This window comes from Cannabis sativa, chromosome 8, assembly GCF_029168945.1.
Source record: "Cannabis sativa cultivar Pink pepper isolate KNU-18-1 chromosome 8, ASM2916894v1, whole genome shotgun sequence".
In the NCBI taxonomy this organism is placed as follows: domain Eukaryota; kingdom Viridiplantae; phylum Streptophyta; class Magnoliopsida; order Rosales; family Cannabaceae; genus Cannabis; species Cannabis sativa.
The window spans coordinates 37,953,165-37,973,989 of NC_083608.1; the positions used below are offsets into that span (position 1 = coordinate 37,953,165).

General features: G+C 43.5%; 2 protein-coding genes across 2 annotated transcripts; one reads left to right on the plus strand and one right to left on the minus strand.

Moving 5' to 3' along the window:
- Nucleotides 1–589: 589 nt before the first annotated feature.
- LOC115701068 (transcription factor bHLH30) lies at nt 590–2,244 on the plus strand. The gene is made up of 2 exons (XM_030628761.2): nt 590–1,163; nt 1,554–2,244. The coding sequence occupies exons 1-2, from the start codon at nt 888–890 to the stop codon at nt 1,986–1,988; spliced, it is 711 nt and encodes a 236-aa protein (XP_030484621.2). The 5' UTR covers nt 590–887; the 3' UTR covers nt 1,989–2,244.
- Nucleotides 2,245–3,850: 1,606 nt separating this feature from the next.
- Nucleotides 3,851–6,443, minus strand: LOC115701053 (ABC transporter G family member 10-like). The gene has a single exon (XM_030628744.2). The coding sequence runs from the start codon at nt 6,073–6,075 to the stop codon at nt 4,060–4,062; it is 2,016 nt and encodes a 671-aa protein (XP_030484604.2). The 5' UTR covers nt 6,076–6,443; the 3' UTR covers nt 3,851–4,059.
- Nucleotides 6,444–20,825: the final 14,382 nt, after the last annotated feature.

The following is a 20,825-nucleotide window of genomic DNA, read 5'->3' on the forward strand; positions in this document are numbered from 1 at the left end:
AATTCTAACAAAAATAAAAAGTAAAAAAATATATTTATTTAAAGATAGAACATAGATGTTACACTAAAATTACACAAATGATATTAATTCATCTAGTAATAATAGTGTGTTAGTTATTTAATTAGTGTGATAGAACTAAGAGAAGGAATAATGACATATATGTATATATAAGTGCTCAAATGAAAAATAAATAAATAAATAGAAAAGAAAAAGGTGAAGATAAAGCGAAAGAAAGCAAAGAAGGAGGGTATGAGAAATGCTAAGTACTGAATTTTATAAATTTGTGAAGTGTAATATTACTATGGACTTAATTTAATATTAACTCTTACTTACTTTCTTTTAATAAATATTATAATTTATTGTCCAATTATAAAATGATACTTTATATAGATGGGTGAATATAGTAATACTCTTTAAAATAATGTGTGTTTTTTCACAATAAAATAATGTGTGTATATGTGAACAACCTAAAAGAAAAAAGCACTAGCTTTATATTTTAAGCCTCGTGGTGTGGATAGTATAGTGGACACTGTTTCTGACCACTGACCACTTTCAAAGCCTCCAATTTTGCTGCTTAGCTCACAAATTCTTTATTGGGTTTGTTTTTTGTTTTACATTACGAGAAACGGTCAAAACATCTTAACCATTACTTGACATAAAAGTAAATGGTGACTTTTTTTCCATTCAAGCATTCTTCTTTGGAACTTATATAGTTAGTAGCAATCATATAAACCCAAAACTACGTCGTACAAGATCGTGTTTTTGGCTCTCAAACTCCTGTTCACTAACACTTAACCCTGTCTTCTGGTCCCATTCCTCATCTGAAGTTTTGATCATTAACTGTTTGTTAATTTTCTTTGGTCACTTTTCACTCTTGTTGCCTTGCCATGGAACCTTTTTCGTGGAGTTCAGGCGTTTCTAACTCTGATTTTGAGATAAGAAACGATGGATACCTGGGAAATTCTTCTATAAGATGTGGGTTGGTTTTGGATAGCTTGAAAGGAGAGCTTGTAGAGGCTCCTGCGAAGTTGGAGCGAAAAGGGGTGTCGGCCGAGAGAACTATTGAGGCTTTGAAGAACCATAGCGAGGCAGAGAAAAGACGCAGGGCTAGAATAAATTCACATTTTGATACCCTTCGGAACCTAACACCTGGTGCAAAGAAGGTTCGTGTTTTTCCTATGGTTTCTGGTTTGATTTTCTATTATGAATCTGTGATGAGCCAATGCAGCTTATTTGTGACATTGTTTTTGTGTTTTTTTTTTTTTTTTTAAATTCATTGCATCAAAACTGGCTCCCTTTTTCCAACGAAACTAGATGCTAAAAATTTCGAATTTTTCTGTGTATGTCATTAGTTCAAACTTTCAAGCAAGTACACAGTTTATAGTTGATTAAAGTTAAAAACAGATTAGGCATTGATAAGTACACATTGGATTGGATGATATAAATATAAATATATAGTTATGGCTAGCAGACTTTTTGGTGAACTCTTTTTTCAGAGTTTTAAATATTAAAGTGTGGAATTGGGTAGCTGAATAGTTAGCTCTAACTCTTAGATGGACAAGGCATCATTGCTTGCCGAAGTGATAAGCCACTTGAAAGATCTTAAGAGGAAAACAGCAGAAACGAGTGAAGATTGTGCTATACCTAAAGATTTTGATGAAGTAAAAGTGGAGCCTGAGGATGAAATGGAAGGAAGGCCTTATTCAATTAGAGTATCTCTAAGTTGTGACTATAAACCTGGGCTTCTATCTGATTTAAGACAAGCACTTGATGCTTTACAACTGATAATAATGAGGGCTGAGATTGCAACCTTAGGATGTAGAATGAAGAATGTCTTTGTTATAACCGCCTGCAACGAAGACAAGGTTCATGCAAGGTCTATCTACCAGGCTCTTAGGTCTGTACTCGACAAGTTTGCTGTTTCAGAACAGTTCATTGGAGCTACACTTTCTAACAAGAAGAGAAGAGCTTCTGTATTCATTCCTTAAAGAGTTTATCTTCATGAGGAGATATTTGGTGTATGTATGTATCCAATTGCATAGATTTTAGTCAACCAAATGCATATACTTCAGACATGAATGATATTGATACTGGTATAGTTAGAAATATCTGTGTTTTCCTTTTCTTTCTTTAGTATATTCATGTAGATGTATATTCCAATGTCTTATTCTCTAAAAAATAATTTGTTGTAATATGAATTGAATAGTAGAAAGAAAGTTTGTTGTATTGGACATAATTTGCATATGGAATCTTGCCCTTGATGTCTATTCTGAATTTGTTAACACAATGGTAAACTAACAAAATCTCTAATTACATTTTTAATTGAAAAAGGAAAATCGTATAGACAAGACAAATGTTTATTTTATTATTACAAAATATAGTCACAATCAGGGGTTTAAATGTATGACCATGATCAATGTATTAGGATGGATAAGTACAATCATCAAGATTACTGATGATGTATCAATATTATTTATTCTCTGACCTGTTTTATACACGTTGAAGTCCATAATTTTATAATGGTGTCCTACTTTAATACCTAACTAGCCACAAATACTCTGTTTTGCATAACAGAGAATGAAATAATTTTCACTAATTTAGTATACGAATGTTAATAAAGTCTCAACTACCATCATTTATAGCAGTAATAATAATAATAATAAAACTATTGACTTATGATTAATTTGATAAGAAGATTCCGAGTTTCAAAAACATTACATACAATACGACTGCCTCCTAGAACCTTTGATGAAACAGCTGTATGGCTGCCGTGATTCAGATCAGAGAGACTTCATCACCATTGCCACATTTACCCATATCGTGTCAGGTAGTTGTCATTGTTGCTTTTATTACTATTAATTATGAGACTATTTTCATTCATAAGTCTAATTTTAATTATTCATACTTACTACCATGGATATTAATTTTTCTAATATTGGCAAGTCTTTTGGAGACCTTCATTTCATTATTGAACTGCAACTTTATGTTGTTGAAATAAAGCATTAATTCTTCAAATAGGTAGAAGATAATGATAATGTTGTAAAATAAGTAAGCATAAACAGTGCTAGCTGCAAAAACATTGTACACTCTTAACACTTTTTAGGTCCCGTTCTACCACTTTGTTGGGTGATTATTTTAGGTTGAATATTATTTATTTGAATTAGACTCTCACGGTTTTGTTTTTGGGACCTTTCTCGTACTAAAAGAGTAGGTGGAACATTTATATCCAAGACAATTCTTGCCTATTATTCCAATATGGAACTTAGGTTGATACCTCAACAATCCTTCCCTCAAACTAAAGATCACATACTCGTAGCCTCCTACAAAACTCACTGCCTGACCATCACATTTGTTGGGAAGACTTTCGACACAGGTCCTAACACCAATCTCTATCTTGTACTACTGTAATCATCAACAAGACACGCCGCCTGACCACCACAATATTAGATAGACTTTCAATACAAGGCACTATATAGATTTTCAATCAGAGGTCATCACATTGAGGGTTTCTCCCACACATCACTAATACAACTCACTATCTTAGTGCTCTTGAACCTTTGGCTTGATACCACTTGTTAGGTCCCTCACCTTGACTCTCACATTAGTATGATATTATCCGCTTTGGGACTAGATTCTCACGATTTTATTTTTGGATATCTTCCCAAAATACCTCATACCATTAGGGTAAGTGAAACACTTATCTAATACAACTCTTGCCTATCCTTCTTCCAACGTGGGACTTGAATTAATTCCTCAACAACACTTTTTTACTCTACTTGTTCTATAAAAACAACAAATGGAAAGACAATAAAAATGAAGGCTGAAAACTTGTTCTAATATTCCAAGTTAATTGATCATGTAATTTCACTTAGAAGATTAGAGCAATTGTCCAATCTGGATTGTGTGACATCGATATTGATAGTCACAGTGGCTGCTACAAAGGCTAAATAGGCTAGAAATATAAAAAAACTTTCACACAAAGCTATCTTCATTATTAGTATAGTTATCATCATAAACTGGTGATTATTTTACACAAACTGACAGGATACGTTCTAACATCTAAATCCTGGTTCTGTGAGTTCTGAACCACAGAATAAGAAAACAAAGTACTCTGTACCCAATAATGAATCCCATCATCACACTTAAGTTACTCCATTTTTGGTACTCTTTCAGTCCTTTCTGCTCCAAAAATGTATCTCCATACAAGACACATTGGTCTCCCAGATTTGCCAAGCATCTCTGCCTTCCCTTCTCTCCTCCATACTCATTTATTATAAAACACTCAAAAGGGTACTTAAATAAACTCAAGTAATGCATGAAAATCCAATATCTGGGTAAATCTTCTTTCGTTATGAAATAGCCTGAAAACAGAAAAAAAGACCCCATAATCCCTGCGACTAAGGTCATTCCAGTGATGAAGTTTGGGACCAGTGCACTAAAGCAAGCCACAAAAGAGTTGGACATCAAAATGACCATCCAAACCACCAGTGAAAAATAGAGAAAACCATCCATTTCTTTTCTTAATCCGACTAACCAGTAGACTGGGGTAGTGTAAAGAACAGCAACAACTAACAGAAATGGAAGAAAAACCAACGTGTTTGATATCACATAAGAATATACCCTGTAAGCTCCTCTGGATGTTTCTCTCATTAAGATTCTCCTTTCTTGTAAGTAAATCGGCAATCCTTCTGTTGTGGAAGAAAGCAAGAAGGTGAGACTGAATGCGAAAAACCCTATTCGGGTTTGGAATACCACTCTTTTTGGATCATGATCATGTGCAGATTTCATGAAAATATTACCAAGTACGAACCCTGCAAGCAATGCCTGAATTATTCTAGCAACAAAGAGCTGTTTGGTCCTGAAAATGTTGCTGAAGAATCTTTGACTCAGTATCAAAACCTCTCGAAAGGGTGTATTCGCGTAGAGAAATTGATTCTTTTCGATATCACTAGCTGAAAGTGGACTTGTTCTGAATGAGTCATTCAGTTCTTCAAATTCACTATCATCTATTTCACTTTCTTCCATGACTGAAGACAGAGTTTCTGTCACTTCAATGGCGAACTCGAGCACGTTAACATGGCGAGGAATGGTATGACCAGCAATGCTAAGCCTCTCCTCCAACATATGGAGAGAGCCATGGTGAAGAAGAACACCATTTGAGAGCAAGAGAATATGGTCAAACAGCTGGAGAATTCGAAAACCCGGTTGGTGAATAGTCAACAAGATGGTTTTCCCCTGATTTGCAGCCATGGTTTTGAGTAACAAAGCCACATGGAGAGCCGAAGCAGAGTCCAAACCCGAAGTTGGTTCGTCCAAAAGAAGAACATCCGGGTCATGAACTAAATCAACACCAATGGAAACGCGTCGTTTCTCGCCACCAGAGATTCCCCGGCTCGATTCACTACCGATTCTCACACCGGCAACGTGCTCCAAACCAAGCACCTTCAACAGTTCTTTCACTCTGCTCACGGCCTTCTCATACCCACCATGCATCCTCAACCGAGCACTATACATAAGCGTTTCTTCAACTGTAAGAAGAGCGAAAAGAGCTTCATCTTGAGTGACATAGCCAGAAACTCTCCTGAAATTCTTGACATTCATTGGCTGATCATTGACCAAAACATGGCCACTGACTCTGCTCAAAGGGATCATTCCTGCAAGTATTTCAAGCAGAGTAGTTTTTCCGGCTCCGCTCGGCCCAGCCACGGCTGTGATCTCACCAGGTCTAGCTTCACATGTTACGTTCTTCAAAATATAAGTAGTTGGGCTCACTTCTCTCTTGAAAAACCAAGTGCTGTACTCGTCAACTTGGCGTGACAGCTTGTAGGAGAGTCTTTCTGTTCGAATTCTGTACCGGGTTTTCTCGCCGCCTCCAGCGACATAAACCGAGTTCTTGGCTGGCGATGAGTGTGAGTCCATGAAGAAGTAGCTTTGAGACTGTGATATCAGATATATGATGGAATGAGAGGAATGAGTAGAGAGGAGAAGATGAACTAATTCACACCAAACTGACTCTGCTTTGAACACGCAAAACCTTAAAAAGGCTGCAAGTGTATATTTTGATAACGTGTGCATGCATTGAAAATTTACAACTTTAATAAGCCTTTGTTGTGTTCCATTCTATGGTTGGATTCGATCTCCTTTAAAAATCTATAGAAACCATTTATAAAAATAAACAAAAGGTCATTTAAATTGCGTGGGGGAGAAAGAGAAGAGAATTGTTTTTAGGGAAATTATTTTGGTAACGTTTCATGATAGAAAAAAAAAGTACTAATCATTCTGTTAAATGTGATTAATATTTATTACTTGTTCGCTGTATTGTGTGTCTTTTATAGTAAATATAGAATCCATAGGTAGTAGCTGCTATCTATAATCATGTGATAATGCATTAAGTACGTTAGTCTTTTTGTTTTAATAATAAAAATAGTACTATTTTGTGAAATTCATGATATATAGTAATTAATGTTTTGCAACGAGAGAAAAATGTTAGTTTTTTCTAATTTCAATCGTTGTCATCAAATTCATAATTATGTTACTAAATTGTCTTGCAGTATAGTACTTACGAGTAATATACATGTGAATATTATTAAATAAAAACGGTATTATTTAATAATAACTGTACTAATACTAAACTAGGCGATAGGCTCCACTTGACAACAACTTGAGAGTTTCAAACCACTTGACAAAAGATACTAAAAACGCTATTGTTTAGGTAAAAGGGTAAGTGAAATGTTAGTTTGAAATTTTGACCTAGTAATAATATAGGAATGATGAAAGAAAATTTTGGTTTGAGTAGAATGTTTCAGCCATATGTGATGTGTGTGAGTCGTGACTATTGAATTTGCAGTTATTAGCTTTGTTCTGAAACGGTCGTCAAAAATTGAATGGGGTTGTGGTTTTGGTAAAACCAAGGAAGGAAGGAGTGATGGCTGATGAGGATAAGTCTTGGATTTGTAAGGGCAGTTTCTAGGTCACACTTATACCTTGTACATATATATATGTATGATGGCCAAATGGCTGTGTTTCTTAACTCAAAATTGCGGTCTATGTTATTGGTGAAAATGATGAATCACTAATTTCATCCTTGACGTAATCAATTATTAATATTTTTGATGCAGGGCACACTTTTTTTTTTATTATTATTGTTATTATTAGAGTAAATACTAAATAGTATACCTAAAGTTTTAAGTTTGTAAGTGATATAATCTCAATGTTTATTCTTAGCAGCATAATTACCCAATATTTATAAAATTATAATTTTTTTCTAACAGAAGTGAAGATCTGTGATGTCATGGCTTAAAGATAGTGATAAATGCTCTAAATGATCTTCTTTATCACTGCTACTATCAATAGTAGGAGAAATTCCATCAATAACATTCTAGATAAAAATAGTACTTGGTGCACTAGTAGGAGTCGTATTATTCAGGATTTCACCAATTTCTTGATAGGCATCTTTTTTGAAACCAACCCAAGTACTCTTGCTTGCCTTGATCATTTAATCCATGACCGTTTTGTCAGGACTTGAATAAAATTATTTATCCCTTGTCCCTGATAGAGAGGAAATTAAAAGAACTTTTTAATTTTTTTTACTGGGAGTGATAAAGCTCTAGGACCTCATGGTATGTTTGTACTGTTTTTTAAACACTATTGAGATTCGGTTAGAAAGGATTCTTGTGACTTTGTCTTGGAATTCTTCACATCGGGAATCACACAGAAATGAATCAATGCTACTAATATTGTTCTTATCCTTAAAGTAGCGAATCCAAAGAAGGTTTCTCAATTCAGGTTTATTTCACTTTGTAATGTGACCTATAAGGTGATCTAAAAAAATTATTGAGAATAGAATCAAGTCGATCCTTCCTCGCCTCATTTTCCCAACCCAAATGGCTTTTGTTCTAGGAAGGAACATATATCCAAGACAACAATGTGCTCATCCAAGAAATCATCAATTCCTTTAAAAGGAGAAAGGGCAAAGAAAACTTTCTTGCAATAAAAATTAATTTGGTCAAAGCTTATGATAAGCTTAATTATTAGCAATAATACAAGTAAATGCATGAAGATAGGGATTAAAGACCTCCTAGGAGTAAAGGATCCAACTAGTAACATTAAATATTTAGGTCTTCCCATGTTTATATCCTAGCAAAAAGATGTTGATTTCAATTTCATTATGGACAATGTAACTTCTAAGCTGCAAGGTTGGAAAGCTAAGACTTTGTCAAAGGCAGGACAAGTTACTCTGATTAAATTTGCTGGGCTATCCCTTCCGGTCTATACAATGCAAACCACCGAGATATCCACTAAACTTGCCTCTAAAATCAACAGTATGGTTAGAGACTTCTAATGGGGTTACGAAAGAGGTAATAAAGGGATATACCTTAAGGCCTAGGATAAGCTCTATCTCCCCGAATCTTGTGGAGGCATGGGGTTTCGAAAGACTTATGAAATGAACCAAGCTTTACTTTCTAAATGGAGCATGCAAATGATTTCTCAGAATGAGTCGCTATATTGCAAAGTTTTAAATGCCAAATACCTTAGAGGGCAACATTTTCTTCAGTGTAACTATAAAAACTCTGACTCTTAAGGTTTTGGAAAGGGGTTATCATGGCTAGAGATATTCTCTTACGTGTTGCTTGTAAAGTTATTGTTGACGGTAAGGACACTAAGATGTGGGAGGACCCTTGGGTGACCCATAACGATAATCATTTCTCGACGTCTAATGGCACACCCACTTCTGGTCTCAATTTTGTGGTTGATCTCTGAAGGCAGGATGGGGATTGGGACCTTCCAAAGCTTACTTATCTTTTTGACCAAGCCACGATGAGCGCTATTTTGGAAGGTGGGAAACCTTCTAGCCAGGGTAGTGATTTTTGGATTTGGACTAAGGAGACGAATGGTCTATTTTTTTTTTCCAAATCGGCCTACCTTGTTCAAGCCATGTAGAGAGCCCCCCCCCCCCCCCCCAATCTAATTATGTCCCTAGCGCTGCAGAACCAATTAAGGGTAGTAAGATTAATGAACTTCACAAGGTTATTGTTTAACATCAAGAGTTATGTGCTGAAGCTGTGGCTAGAGACCACTTGGGAGCAATTTTGTAGATAGCTACTAAAAGGTACCAATTTTTCGATCTTCTTAGAGGTGAAGCAGCTACATGTCTTTTTTCTCTTGAGATGGCGGTACATAGAGACATTTCTTTTGTTATTGTGGAGAGTGATTCTGAAATTACTATCAAAGTCCTTAAAGGCCAAATTGGTAGATGGGAAATTGATAATGATTGTATTCATTGTAAAAGAATTTCTCAGTGATTTTTGAGTTGTAATTTCTTTAGTGTTCGTAAATTTTTTAATTTTGTAGCTCATAATATAGCTAAGTGGACATTCACTTTCAATTTAAATGGGGTGCTAGATTTATCTAGCATTCTGGTAAATAGAATCTGTAATGATCAAGATGTTTAATTTTTTTTTATTTAATAAATGTTATTTAAAAAAAATATTTTTTTTATAATATTTGAATAATTAAATTAAAAATACACTATAGCAAATGTTCTAAAATTTCTTTTCTTATTAATTTTAAAGATTTTTAAAATTTATTATTTATGTTTATATTTATAAAATATTATTAATTACTTTAAATATATTGTTGACCGAGATTTTCGGCAACTATTAAAATATAATTATAATAATGAGCTGTAAGAAAGTGAGATGAAGACTTTTTACGTGGTTGGGGCGTTAATGAGCCTTAGTCCACGAGCTACTGCTATTAATGGATGTATTTAATACAGATTCTACACTTGAGAGAATGTTTTTCTCTTAAATACAGAGAATGTTCTTGGTGAGTTTTTTCTCTTCTTGCTCTTTTGCAACCAAGATTCTCCGACCCCATTAAATGAGCTTTGAGGGGGTATTTATAGTGTTTTGGTGGGATAAACCCTAGAATTGTTCTTACACATGTGTCTGTAAGTATCCATAAAGTTGGGCATTTCCGATGAATATACCATGGGTGATGCATGGTCAAATCCCTAGGTGCTGTAGGGTTTTTATGGAGAATGTCCTTTTTGTCTTATGATTGACGTGACTCTTCGCAGAGTAGCCGTCGCTAGACTTAAATGATCATTACTGTAGCGCTGCTGTTCGGGGGTTGTGCCGTCAGACTTTATTGCGTGTTACAGTCCCAACACGCTTCCTCCCATGCAGCATTAAATGCGACTTGATTTCTCGGGAGAGACCTCACACATCCCGGAGGGCCTTCACGCTATACTAGCTTCCAGGAGTAACTTGTACTCCGGGTGTCTCCTCCGGGACCCATGCTAATAGCGCTTCCTGGTGGCATAAAAAGACTTAGCAAATCTTTCCAAGTTATCTGATCCACGTGTCCCCTCTTGACTGGTCCACGTATTTTGGGCGAATTTTGGAGCAACATTTACCCCCCGAGCCTTGTTTACTTAGTAAAAATAAACCAAGGCTTGTTCAAGTGTCTCCGGTTGACCCCTCGTTTCCCTAGCTCGAGCCTCGAGCGCGTGGGGGCACATTAAATGATGTCATTTAATGCAGCAATATGCTTGTTTGCAGGAATGTTTCCAGCCGCCTCCTCGGTCTTCTGATACGACTTGGGGGCGCGTGGAGGTGTGTCTAATAATGGCATTAAATGCGGCGATTTACTTTTGCAGAGGTCGATTCGTTTCACGCCCCATGATTGATGCGGCGCATTGATGGTGTCAGACGGATACTCAAACGTTTCCACCGCCTTAATGGTAGAGTGATCTGGTCTGTTGATCTTTTGGGAATTCGAATCGTGCGTTTCCCCCACCGTGCGATTGGTAGGTGAAGACGCCTGTTCCTCATGCACTTTGGCCTATAAAAGCCACCACCTTTCCTTCATTTCGGTTACTTTCCATTCCTTGCCATTTCTGCTCGAATTTCTCAGAGAGAAAATTCCTCAAAGTAGCACAAACTGCTCTAACACTTAAACACTTCTTTTAATTTTCCAGTGTTCGATTTTGCCAGTGCTTCTCAACTCTCACTCAACCACACTCAGTACCCCCAGTTCAACAATCAACTGTAAGTTTCTTGCATCTTTAGATAATAACATGCTTACATTTACTTCGTTTGTTTTCTGGGTTCGCACTTAGAGGCTTCTGGGTGTGTGAGTGTTTAAGTTCTTCGAGTTCTGCTTTATGTTTACTGTGTTAGTCGTAGAGTCGCCATTGTCATGCCTCTGTTGTAGGCATACAACTTTGTTTGAAGAAGGCCATGTGTTCTTCATTTAGCAGTTGCTTAGGGCATAGGAAGGCTTTTCTCTTTTCTTTTCCTTTTTGCAAAACCACTTTTCTGCGATTTTACTGCACCCGACACTTGGTCAGGGATTCTCTCCTGAGTTTCCCAGGTGACACGTGTCCGGAGGGGGCCTCTTTCCAGCGGTTAGGGGACCCCCACTCCCTTTTTCCTGATTTAGGGTTTGGTATGGGGCCTAACTGCTGGGTTTTTTCTTTTTGTTTTTCTCGAACATAAAATGTCCGCTTCACGGCTCAAAATCTTCGAAGAAGAAAGGGAAAAACATAGCCACCCTGGAGGAGGTTTCTCTGGGACCCGTTGCCCAGGAAGGGTACAAGTCCCGCGCCACTGGTTGGGAAGCGGCCGAGCTTCGATCGACCCTGACTTGCCCTCACCAGCTGGAGAACATCATTAATGTGGCTGGGATCAAACCCTCTACCTCAGGGACCTTCCACCGGCCTCCTCGTGACTCGGAGACGCCTAATCACAACTATGACGGCTTCGGGGCTTGGAGTTAGACCCATTTGATGGCCGGTGCCATGCTCCCGCTCCAAGATTATTTTGTGAATTTTCTTGTATTTGTCGGCCTTGCGCCATACCAACTTATTCCTCAAGCTTACCGCCTGCTCTCAGGCTTATTTATTTTTTACACCGCCCGCGGCTGGGGGTCTCCTAGCCCGGCGGAAATTTTATATTTTTATGAACTTGTATCCGTCCCCAAGAAAGGGGACAAACTTAAGGATGGTTTTTACGGGTTCGGATCCACCCCCGCTAACGAGGGGATGGTTCCATATAATAGGCAGACTCATGTTAAGGAGTACCGCCACCGATTTTTCTTCTCGTCCGGGTTCAGGGCCGTGGACCACCCGGAGCTTCTCACGGAGTGGGTGCGGATCCCACCTTACCAGCGGACGCTCCCCACTCAGGCTTTCCTTCGAAGGGCCCAAGCCTTCGCCTCCTACGATCATGCCGATCTTGATGTCGGGGGCCTGGTCACCACGGAGAATTGCAGGAAGGCTAAACTTATCCTTTCTCATCAATCCGTGGATGACTCCAACCTCTCAAAGGTCATCTGCCCCAATGTGAGGGCGCCGGTTGCGAAGAAGGCCTTCCGGGATGAGCTCATTGCTACGGCAGAGAAGAAGTACCAAGATTATCTCTACCGGAAGGCCCAGGAGAAGGCGTATTCTAAGGCCCGAGTGCCTGCGGGAGAGGGCTTCGCGTGGGGAGTCGGTGGTGCGAAGGAGCCAAGCCATTGGCGTGAAGTCCGAAGCTAAATTTTTTGACAAGATACTTCAAGAAGAGATTGGGGGTCCTTTCGCGGGAGGCCCCTTCGTCTTGAAGGTTCTTCGAGAACCGAGACTTCCGGCCTCAGCCTTCAGCCCCCGAACAAAACTCGGGTGCTCCCGGTGCTAGCACTTCCGGTGCCGGTGGTAAGTCTCCCTTGATAATTCGCTATGTTCCTTTTGTTGATGAATATACCAGTCATAGGCCCATAGGGTTTGACGAGCGTCTCCGTAGGTTTAAGATGCCGTCGACCCGGTGGGGGGATCATTTGAAGGAATTTTATTTTACGAACTTAGGAGATTACCTAGGTCGGTCCGGATGGGGCTCGGCCCTCCGAACCTATTCCCTTAGGTCCGTCGGCTTACATATCGTCCGGTGGTTTCGGCCCTCGGACAGTTATCTTGGAGATGATGCTGCCAGCATTAGAGTTCGGGACTTTGCTAGGGCCGAATTAGGAAGTTCGGGTAGGAGTAGTTTATTTGTTGCACCTTTTATAAGCAGTTTCTCACGAACTTCTAACACTTGCTTATTTTATTGGAACAGGTACCTCCATGGATGCCATCCTGGAACAGCTTGCCGGGGTTCATACTCCCGTGGCTCCTCCGGCTTTCACCCCCTCTCCCCCGGCTCCTTCCTTGAAGGTTCCTTCCGGCGCTCCTCCCGAAACCATTGACTTAGTGGATGACGAGGAGGTGCTTCCGGGAGAAGGCCAAGGGAAAGGGTGGGACTTCTTGGAGGAAGCCGCCGAGGGTACTGGAGAGCCTCAAGCCCTTCCAGTGGTAGCAGAGGTGGACGAGGAGGAGCCTGAAGTGGCTCTGATTCGCAAGCGTAAGGGCAAGATGATTGCCCAGGACGAGCCGAAGAGGCCTCGGAGGGCCGACACTCCTGCTCATGGCCTAGACGGCGGGGTTTCCCCGATGGAGGAAAATCCTGCTCCTCCTCACATTGATCTTACCCCGATTCCGGGGGATGAGGTGAGGCAGGAGCTTCGCATATAGCCAAACACAACTACGCTATGGACGAGTACTCCCGGGGGTATGCCGAGGTGGAGGCCCTTAGGAGGATTCTGCGAGCTGAGGTTGAGGCGAGCATCAACCATCCGGACTATCATGATCCGTGGAACCTCAACCTGGACCCTTTAACGGACTGGTTCCGTCCCCTCCTAGGGCCCACTTTGGCTCCCTTTGCCGCGGAAATGACCGGTGAGTTCGCTTCTCAGCTTACACGCTGTGCGCCCAAGCGGTTTGCCACTTGCGCTTCCCTGAACTCCATCTTCCAGGTCCAGGACCTCAGCCATTCCCTCACAGTGGTAAGTACTTTGCAATTTTTTGCGTTTCCTTTTTGTTGTTTGTATTTTGTTTTCTTCCTTTGAGAAATTTTTCCTTATACCCCGTTATGGTTCAGCTTGCTGCTGAGGCTGGTCGCCTCTCCAGGAACATCATAAACCATGGCTTCGCTCTGTCCGACTTTGGGGACATGAACGACGTCAGGAAGGTCCTCCAAGACCTCACAGCGGAGAGGCAGATCTACCGGGGAGGCCGCCGAGCGCCGAGGAAGCGGCGACGGCCAAGGCCAAGGAAGAGAAGGCCAAGGCCAAGGAGGAGGAGGCCACCCGGAGGGAGGCTCAGGCGGAGGCCATGATCCAGGCCGAGGCCCAGCGGAGAGGCAGGATGGAGGCCCATCATCAGGAGGAACTAAGGGCTCAAACCGAGGCTGCCGAGAAGGCCAGGCGAGATCTTCGGGAGGCCAGGGAGGCTTTGGATGAAATGGCCGCCAAGGTGAGGTCTCTAGAGGAGACTCACCAGTCGGATATCGAATCCAAGGCCGCTCTAGCTGCGGAGTTGAAGGAGCTTCGGGACTACAAAGATCAGTCTACCAGGAAGGCCAAGAGGGCTGAGCTCCTTTCTCCTGTCTCCCCGCCGGTGCCCGAAGCGCTTTGATGATGGTGTCTACATGGCTTGGGCCACCAATGATCAGAGTATCAAGCTTACTTTTTATCCCAAACCCGAGGACATGATTGCCAAATTTCGGGAAAAGAAGAAGAGGCTTGATGCTGAGCTTGAGGCACGGATTGGACCTCGTCTTCCACCGGCGGCCGACCGAGCCGCCGTATTATTGACCCGCATTCTACCGTTCTTCTTATAACTTTTTTTTGTTTGTACATATTTCTTTCGCCTTAGAACAATTTACATATAGGCGGCAGCTTTTATTTGAAGGGGAGACAATTATATCTTAAGGCCTGTCCCCGGGCCATTTACATGTGTATGACCTACCCTTCGGGCTAGGATATTTTTTTTATTTATATATATGCGATCTTTTTTTTTCACACTTATATATTTCAACGTCCTTTGGCTCGGGGTTTTTATACTTACGCTCTTTATTTTTGCGCATATTTTTTGACCCGCCCTTTGGGTCGGGATATTTTACTTAGATTGACACGCCCTTTGGGTCGGGATATTTTACTTAGATTGACTGCCCTTTGGGTCAGGATATTTTACTTAGATTGTTTTTGTTTGTCCGTGCGGTATACCCTAGTACCCCACGAGTGGCATAGAAACTTTGTTTTTAAGGCACTCGGTTTTATTTAATATAGAGGAGGCATACATTTGGACGGTACAAACCCTTTGAACAAACTCTAAGTTTAATTCGCTACCGGTAATATTTTACGAGGTGATCGGCATTCCGTGGCTCTTGGGACGGTAGTTCCGTCCATTCTTTTCGGTTTGTAAGTGCCGAGAACCGATTTCGTCCTCGATTTCATATGGTCCTTCCCAATTTGGTCCAAGTACCCCCACTCGGGTTCTTGGGTGGTGGGAAAACCCTTCTTAGGACCATATCCCCAATAGCGAATTTTCTCGTTTTTAACCTTGGAGTTAAAATACTTGGTCACCTTCTTTTGATAAGCGGCCATCCGTATTTGGGACTCATCCGGAGTTCTTCGACTTGATCCGAGCTTCTTGGAGCGGGGGCACGATTGGTGGCGGATCGTAAGTCGTCCTCCCGTGGGATGGGAATAATGTTTCCACCGGGACCATTGCTTCACAACCGTACGCTATTGAGAACGGCGAGTGACTCGGTTGTGGTTACGGGGGTCGTCCGTAGGCCCACAATACCCTTGGCAATTCTTCGGGCCGATTATTTTTACAGCCGGCGGCTTCTTTTTCAAGGTGACCTTTAGGATTTTATTGATCGCTTCCGCCCGGCCGTTTGTACGGCGGGCTACGCGGAGAAGCTTTTTACCACTCCGTGTTGGTTGCAAAAGTCGGTAAATTCCTCGCAATCAAATTGCTTTCCATTGTACGAGACTATCTTGTGAGGCAAGCCGTATCGACACACTATGTTTTTGATAACAAAGTCCAACGCCTTCTTAGCAGATTATTGTCTTCATAGGCTCGGCCTCTGTCCACTTGGTGAAGTAGTCCACTGCTACTATTGCATACTTTACCCCTCCTTTTCCCGTAGGTAGAGACCCGATGAGATCTATGCCCCGGACCGCGAAGGGCCGTGGGCTGGTCATCAAAGTGATCTCATTTGGAGGAGCTCTCGGTATGTTCGCGTACCTTTGGCACGAGTCACACTTTTGGACATAATCTATACAATCTTTTTTCATTGTTGGCCAGAAGTATCCCTGCCTCAATATTTTCTTTGAGAGGCTGGGTCCTCCCGTATGATCTCCACAGAACCCTTCATGGACCTCCAGCATGATTTGTCTAGCTTAAGGGTCCGATACACACCTTAAATAAGGCATGCTGAGTCCTCTCCGGTAGAGAATTTGATCCATCATTACATAACGATGAGCCTGATACTGAATCTTTCGAGACAGTGCCCTCTCTTGGGGCAACTCACCTGTGGTTATGTATCTTATGATGGGGACCATCCAGCTGGGTTCTTGCCCAACCGTTTGTGTGGTCTCTTTTATTTTGATGCTTGGCTCTGCCAAGCGTTCCACTGGTACTACCCCCAGCTCTTCGATTTCGCTGTCCGAGGCTAACTTAGCCAGACAGTCCGCGTGAGCGTTCTTTTCTCAGGGGATTCTTTCTATTTTATAGTCCGTGAACTCGTGGAGCAGTTCTCGGACTATTGTTACGTACGCGGCCATCCTTTCGCCGCGAGTTTAGTATTCTCCGGAAACTTGGTTTACGACCAGCTGAGAATCGCTGTAGACTTCCACCCTCTTGGCTCCTACAGCTTTAGCCAATTTTAGCCCTGCTATCAGGGCCTCATATTCGGCTTCATTATTCGAAGCCGTGAAGTTGAATCGGAGTCGCCCGGAGCCGCAACCCGGTAGGTGATATCAGAGCCACTCCGGCTCCCGAACCGTTTTCATTAGAAGCTCCATCCACAAATACTCTCCAAGTGGGGATGGGTGGCTCCGTGTATTGGTGTTGCCTCGGCTTCATTACATTCGGTGATGAAGTCCGCCAAGGCTTGGCCTTTTATGGAAATCCGGGCACGTAATGTAAGTCGAACCGACTCAGCTCCATTGCCCACTTGAGGAGTCTTCCGGATGCTTCAGGCTTCTGGAGAACTTGCCGGAGTGGATGATTGGTCAAAATTCTGATCGGATGGGCTTGGAAGTATGGTCTCAACTTCCGTGATGCCATCAGGAGGCAGAACACTAACTTTTCAATAACCGGGTACCTTGTCTCGGCTCCTACCATGCGTTTACTAACATAGTACACGGGGTGCTGAATTTTTTCTTCCTCCCGGACCAGTGCGACGATCGACCGCATGCTCGGAGACGGCCAAGTAAAGGAACAAGTCTTCTCCAAGGACGGGTTTTGATAGGATAGGAGGTTTGGCCATGTGGTCTTTTAACCTTTTGAATGCCTCCTCGCATTCATCTGTCCATTCGAACTTTTGGCATTTCTTCAGTATGTTGAAGAAGGGTATGCACTTGTCCGTGGACCGTGAGATAAAGCGGCTCAGTGCGGCTACCTTTCCGGTCAAACTTTGCACGTCCTTATGTTTCTTGGGGGATGGCATGTCCAGGAGAGCTTGGATTTTCTCCGGGTTCGCCTCGATCCCCCTTTGGCTGACTATGAAGCCCAGGAATTTTCCCGACTTGACCCCGAAGGTGCATTTTTTCGGATTGAGTTTCATGCCGTATCTCCGGACGACTTCGAAACATTCTTCTAAGTCGCTTGCATGGCTGTTGCATGCTTTGGATTTGACGAGCATGTTGTCTACATATACTTCCATGTTTCGTCCCAGGAGGCTTTTAAACATCCGGTTAACCATTCTTTGATAGGTTGCTCCAGCGTTTTTCAGTCCGAAAGGCATGACTAGGTAACAGTATACCCCCTTATCGGTCCTGAAGCTAGTGCACTCGGTCCGCCGTATGCATTTTTATTTGGTTGTACCCGGCATAGGCATCCATGAAAGACGGCGGCTTAAATCCGGACGTGGCGTCCACCATGCGAGTCGATCTGGGCGGCGGAAAGCGATCCTTTGGGCGGGCTTTGTTTAGATCCGTGAAATCTATACAAACCCGCCAAGTCCCGTTTGGCTTGGGCACCGGGGCCAGGATTGGCCGGCCATTCGGATAGTATACGTCGCGGATCATGCTATTGGACAAAAGTTTATCCACCTCTTTCTCTAAGGCCTCGGCTTTCACCGAGTAGAGTGGGCGTCTCTTTTTGCGTACGGGGGCATGTCCGGGTTGACATTGAGTACATGGGTGATGACATGAGGGCCGATGCGGTCATGTCTTCTTGGCGCCATGCAAAAATGTCGATGGCGCCCTTCAGTGTTTTTATTATTTTATCTTTTTCCTCCGGATCTAGGCTTCTCCCTATCCGGAGTACTTTGGTGGAGTCGTCGTCGCACACTGGTATTTCTTCGACGTCCTCCATTGGTTCTACGACCCTTTCGGATCCTATGCGAGGATCCGGCTCGTCTTCTTCGGCCTTCTCTATCTCGGGGGCCCCGGACCATGAGTACTGGCAAGTGGGTGGCAACATTATAACATTGCCTGGCCTCTCCTTGATTTCCCCTCACCGTTCCGACTCCGGCTTCCGGGGTAGGGAATTTTAGGCATAGGTGTCGGATTGAAGTTATTGCACCAAAGTCGACGAGGGCCGGTCGGCCTAAGATTGCGTTGTAGGCTGTTGGACGGTCTACCACCACGAAGGTGCAATACTTGAATGTGCTTTGGGGGTATCCGGGCACGGGAGTAACCGGGAGCCCGACTTTTCCCATCGGGATTAGCGTTGTCCCGTTAAACCCCGTGAGCCGCGATCCACTAGGAGAGAGGTCCGGTCGGCCAACCCTATCGCGGTGAAGGCTTCTTTGAAGAGCAAGTTCACGGAACTTCCATTGTCAATCGGGACCCTAGCCACCACTTTATTTGCGATGGGGGTCTACGCGACCAGCGGGTCGTGATGAGGACAACGCACCGTCTTGGCGTCTTCTTCCGTGAACGTTATGGGTTGGTCCATTAGCCGAGGCCTTTGAGCTGGGAGTTGAGTGACCTCCCACACCTCACTGTGTCTTGCGGCCTCGGCATATCTCTTTCGCTCCTTTCGAGTGTTTCCTCCGATATGGGGACCTCCGGAGATCATGGCTACCCGTCCATTAGGCCGGGGCGGTAGTCCGGGTATATCTTGGGTGTCACACTGCGGGAGCGGTGGAGGCAATACTCTGCTGTACCCCGGTGTTCCCGAAGGCATACCCCCTGCCACCTGCCCCGGGTTAAGGTGGGACAACCTATTTTTGATCCACTCATAGAGGTGGCCCAAACGGATCAGATTCTCAATCTCATCTTTGAGATTTTTACACTCATTGGTGCTGTGGCCAATGTCGTTGTGGTACTCGCACCTTTTACTCGGATCTCTCCGGAGCCGTCTCTGTACAATGGTGGGGTCTCCGTAGTGCGTATTCTACCTTGTGGCAAAATATACACGTTCCCGAGAGTCCGTGAGCTCGTGTACTTGGGTGTATTGGGGTGTGTACCCCTTCTTTTGGCGCTTCTCTCCGTTCGGGTCTTGCCCTTGGAAGACCTTTTGCTTCTCGACCCCCGGGTAGGGCACGTTAAGCTAGCGGTCGGGGCGGCTCGTGAAGGAGTCCGTCCATTCACCCGGACGGGTTGCCGTAATGGGAAGATGCGGGGGCAAAGCTTGGCCACAGGCGTATCCGGGAGTAGCGTAAAACCGTATGCCACTTATCGGAGGGGTCGCGGTCGGGACGATGCCGAGGGCGATACTCCCGGCATGTATCCTGCTATCCGGTGGGATAATAGCCTCCGTAAGCCACGATGCGGGCTTCTTCGAGGTTAATATATTTTTGGACTCGCTTCGGAAATCCTGAAGGCTAGCAGCGCCTTCTTGCTGTAATTCGTTCCAGAAGGGAGTCCCAGTGCGGATTCCTGCTTGGAGAAGCGCAAGCTGTTGTCCGTCGTCGACCTTCTTGGTCTTCGAGGCTTCCTCTCGGAACCTCTTGATGTAATTCTTCAAGGTCTCGGTGGGCGGTTGCTTGATGTTGGTCAAGGCACTAACCTCCAAGTTGACCTTCCCGGCGGCGACAAATTGTCTCGGAAGTTGGTTTGGAGTTTGTTCCAACATCCTACCGATCCCGGTTCCAATTTCTTGAACCATTCCTCCGCCGATCCGCTCGAGTGAGGGGGAAGCATAAGCATTTGGCGTCATTGCCGACCCGCATGACCGTCATGACTCGGTTGAATCGTGACAAGTGATCACTGGGGTCGGAGTTCCCAGTATATGCCGCCATCTCGGGCATCTTGAAGTTTTTAGGGAGCTCCGCCTCCAGGATATGTTTGGCACAAGGCTCCCGATCCTCACTGTCCGAGTCGGAGTCATCTCCCTTCTGCCTCCGGGAGACTCGGGCAATATCTTTTCGAAGTATGGCAAGCTCGCCATAATCCCTTCGTTCTGATGCACCCGAGGAGACTACGGGTCCGTATCTTTTTTGGTCAAGGTGATCCCGGAGGTCACCTTGATTCCCATTGATTTGATGTCTCAGATCAATGGGTGGACATCTCTGTCCTCCTCTTCCCCTACCCACGGTTCTGGTGCACGGAAACGCTTTTCGGTCCCCTCGATCCTGAGGGCCAAGACTCCCTCTTTGGGGCTTGCCCCTCTGCGGACCTTTCCCTTTAGGGAAATCCGAGCGGACCTTTCGCGGATCCTGCGCCTTTTTCTTTCGACCAGGGGCAGAAGTAGGGTTTTTTGTGTGGTTTTCCTCAGCCGGGTGCCTTATAGGGCTAGGTTCCCTAGCCTTTCTTCTTGGAATTAGGCGAAGACGTCGGCGGCT

Coding starts and splice junctions, on each gene's coding strand:
- LOC115701068 (XM_030628761.2), top strand. CDS start 888: ATGGAACCTTTTTCGTGGAGTTCAGGCGTTTCTAACTCTGATTTTGAG. Junction 1,164..1,553: donor TAACACCTGGTGCAAAGAAG/GTTCGTGTTTTT, acceptor TCTAACTCTTAG/ATGGACAAGGCATCATTGCT.
- LOC115701053 (XM_030628744.2), bottom strand. CDS start 6,075: ATGCACACGTTATCAAAATATACACTTGCAGCCTTTTTAAGGTTTTGC.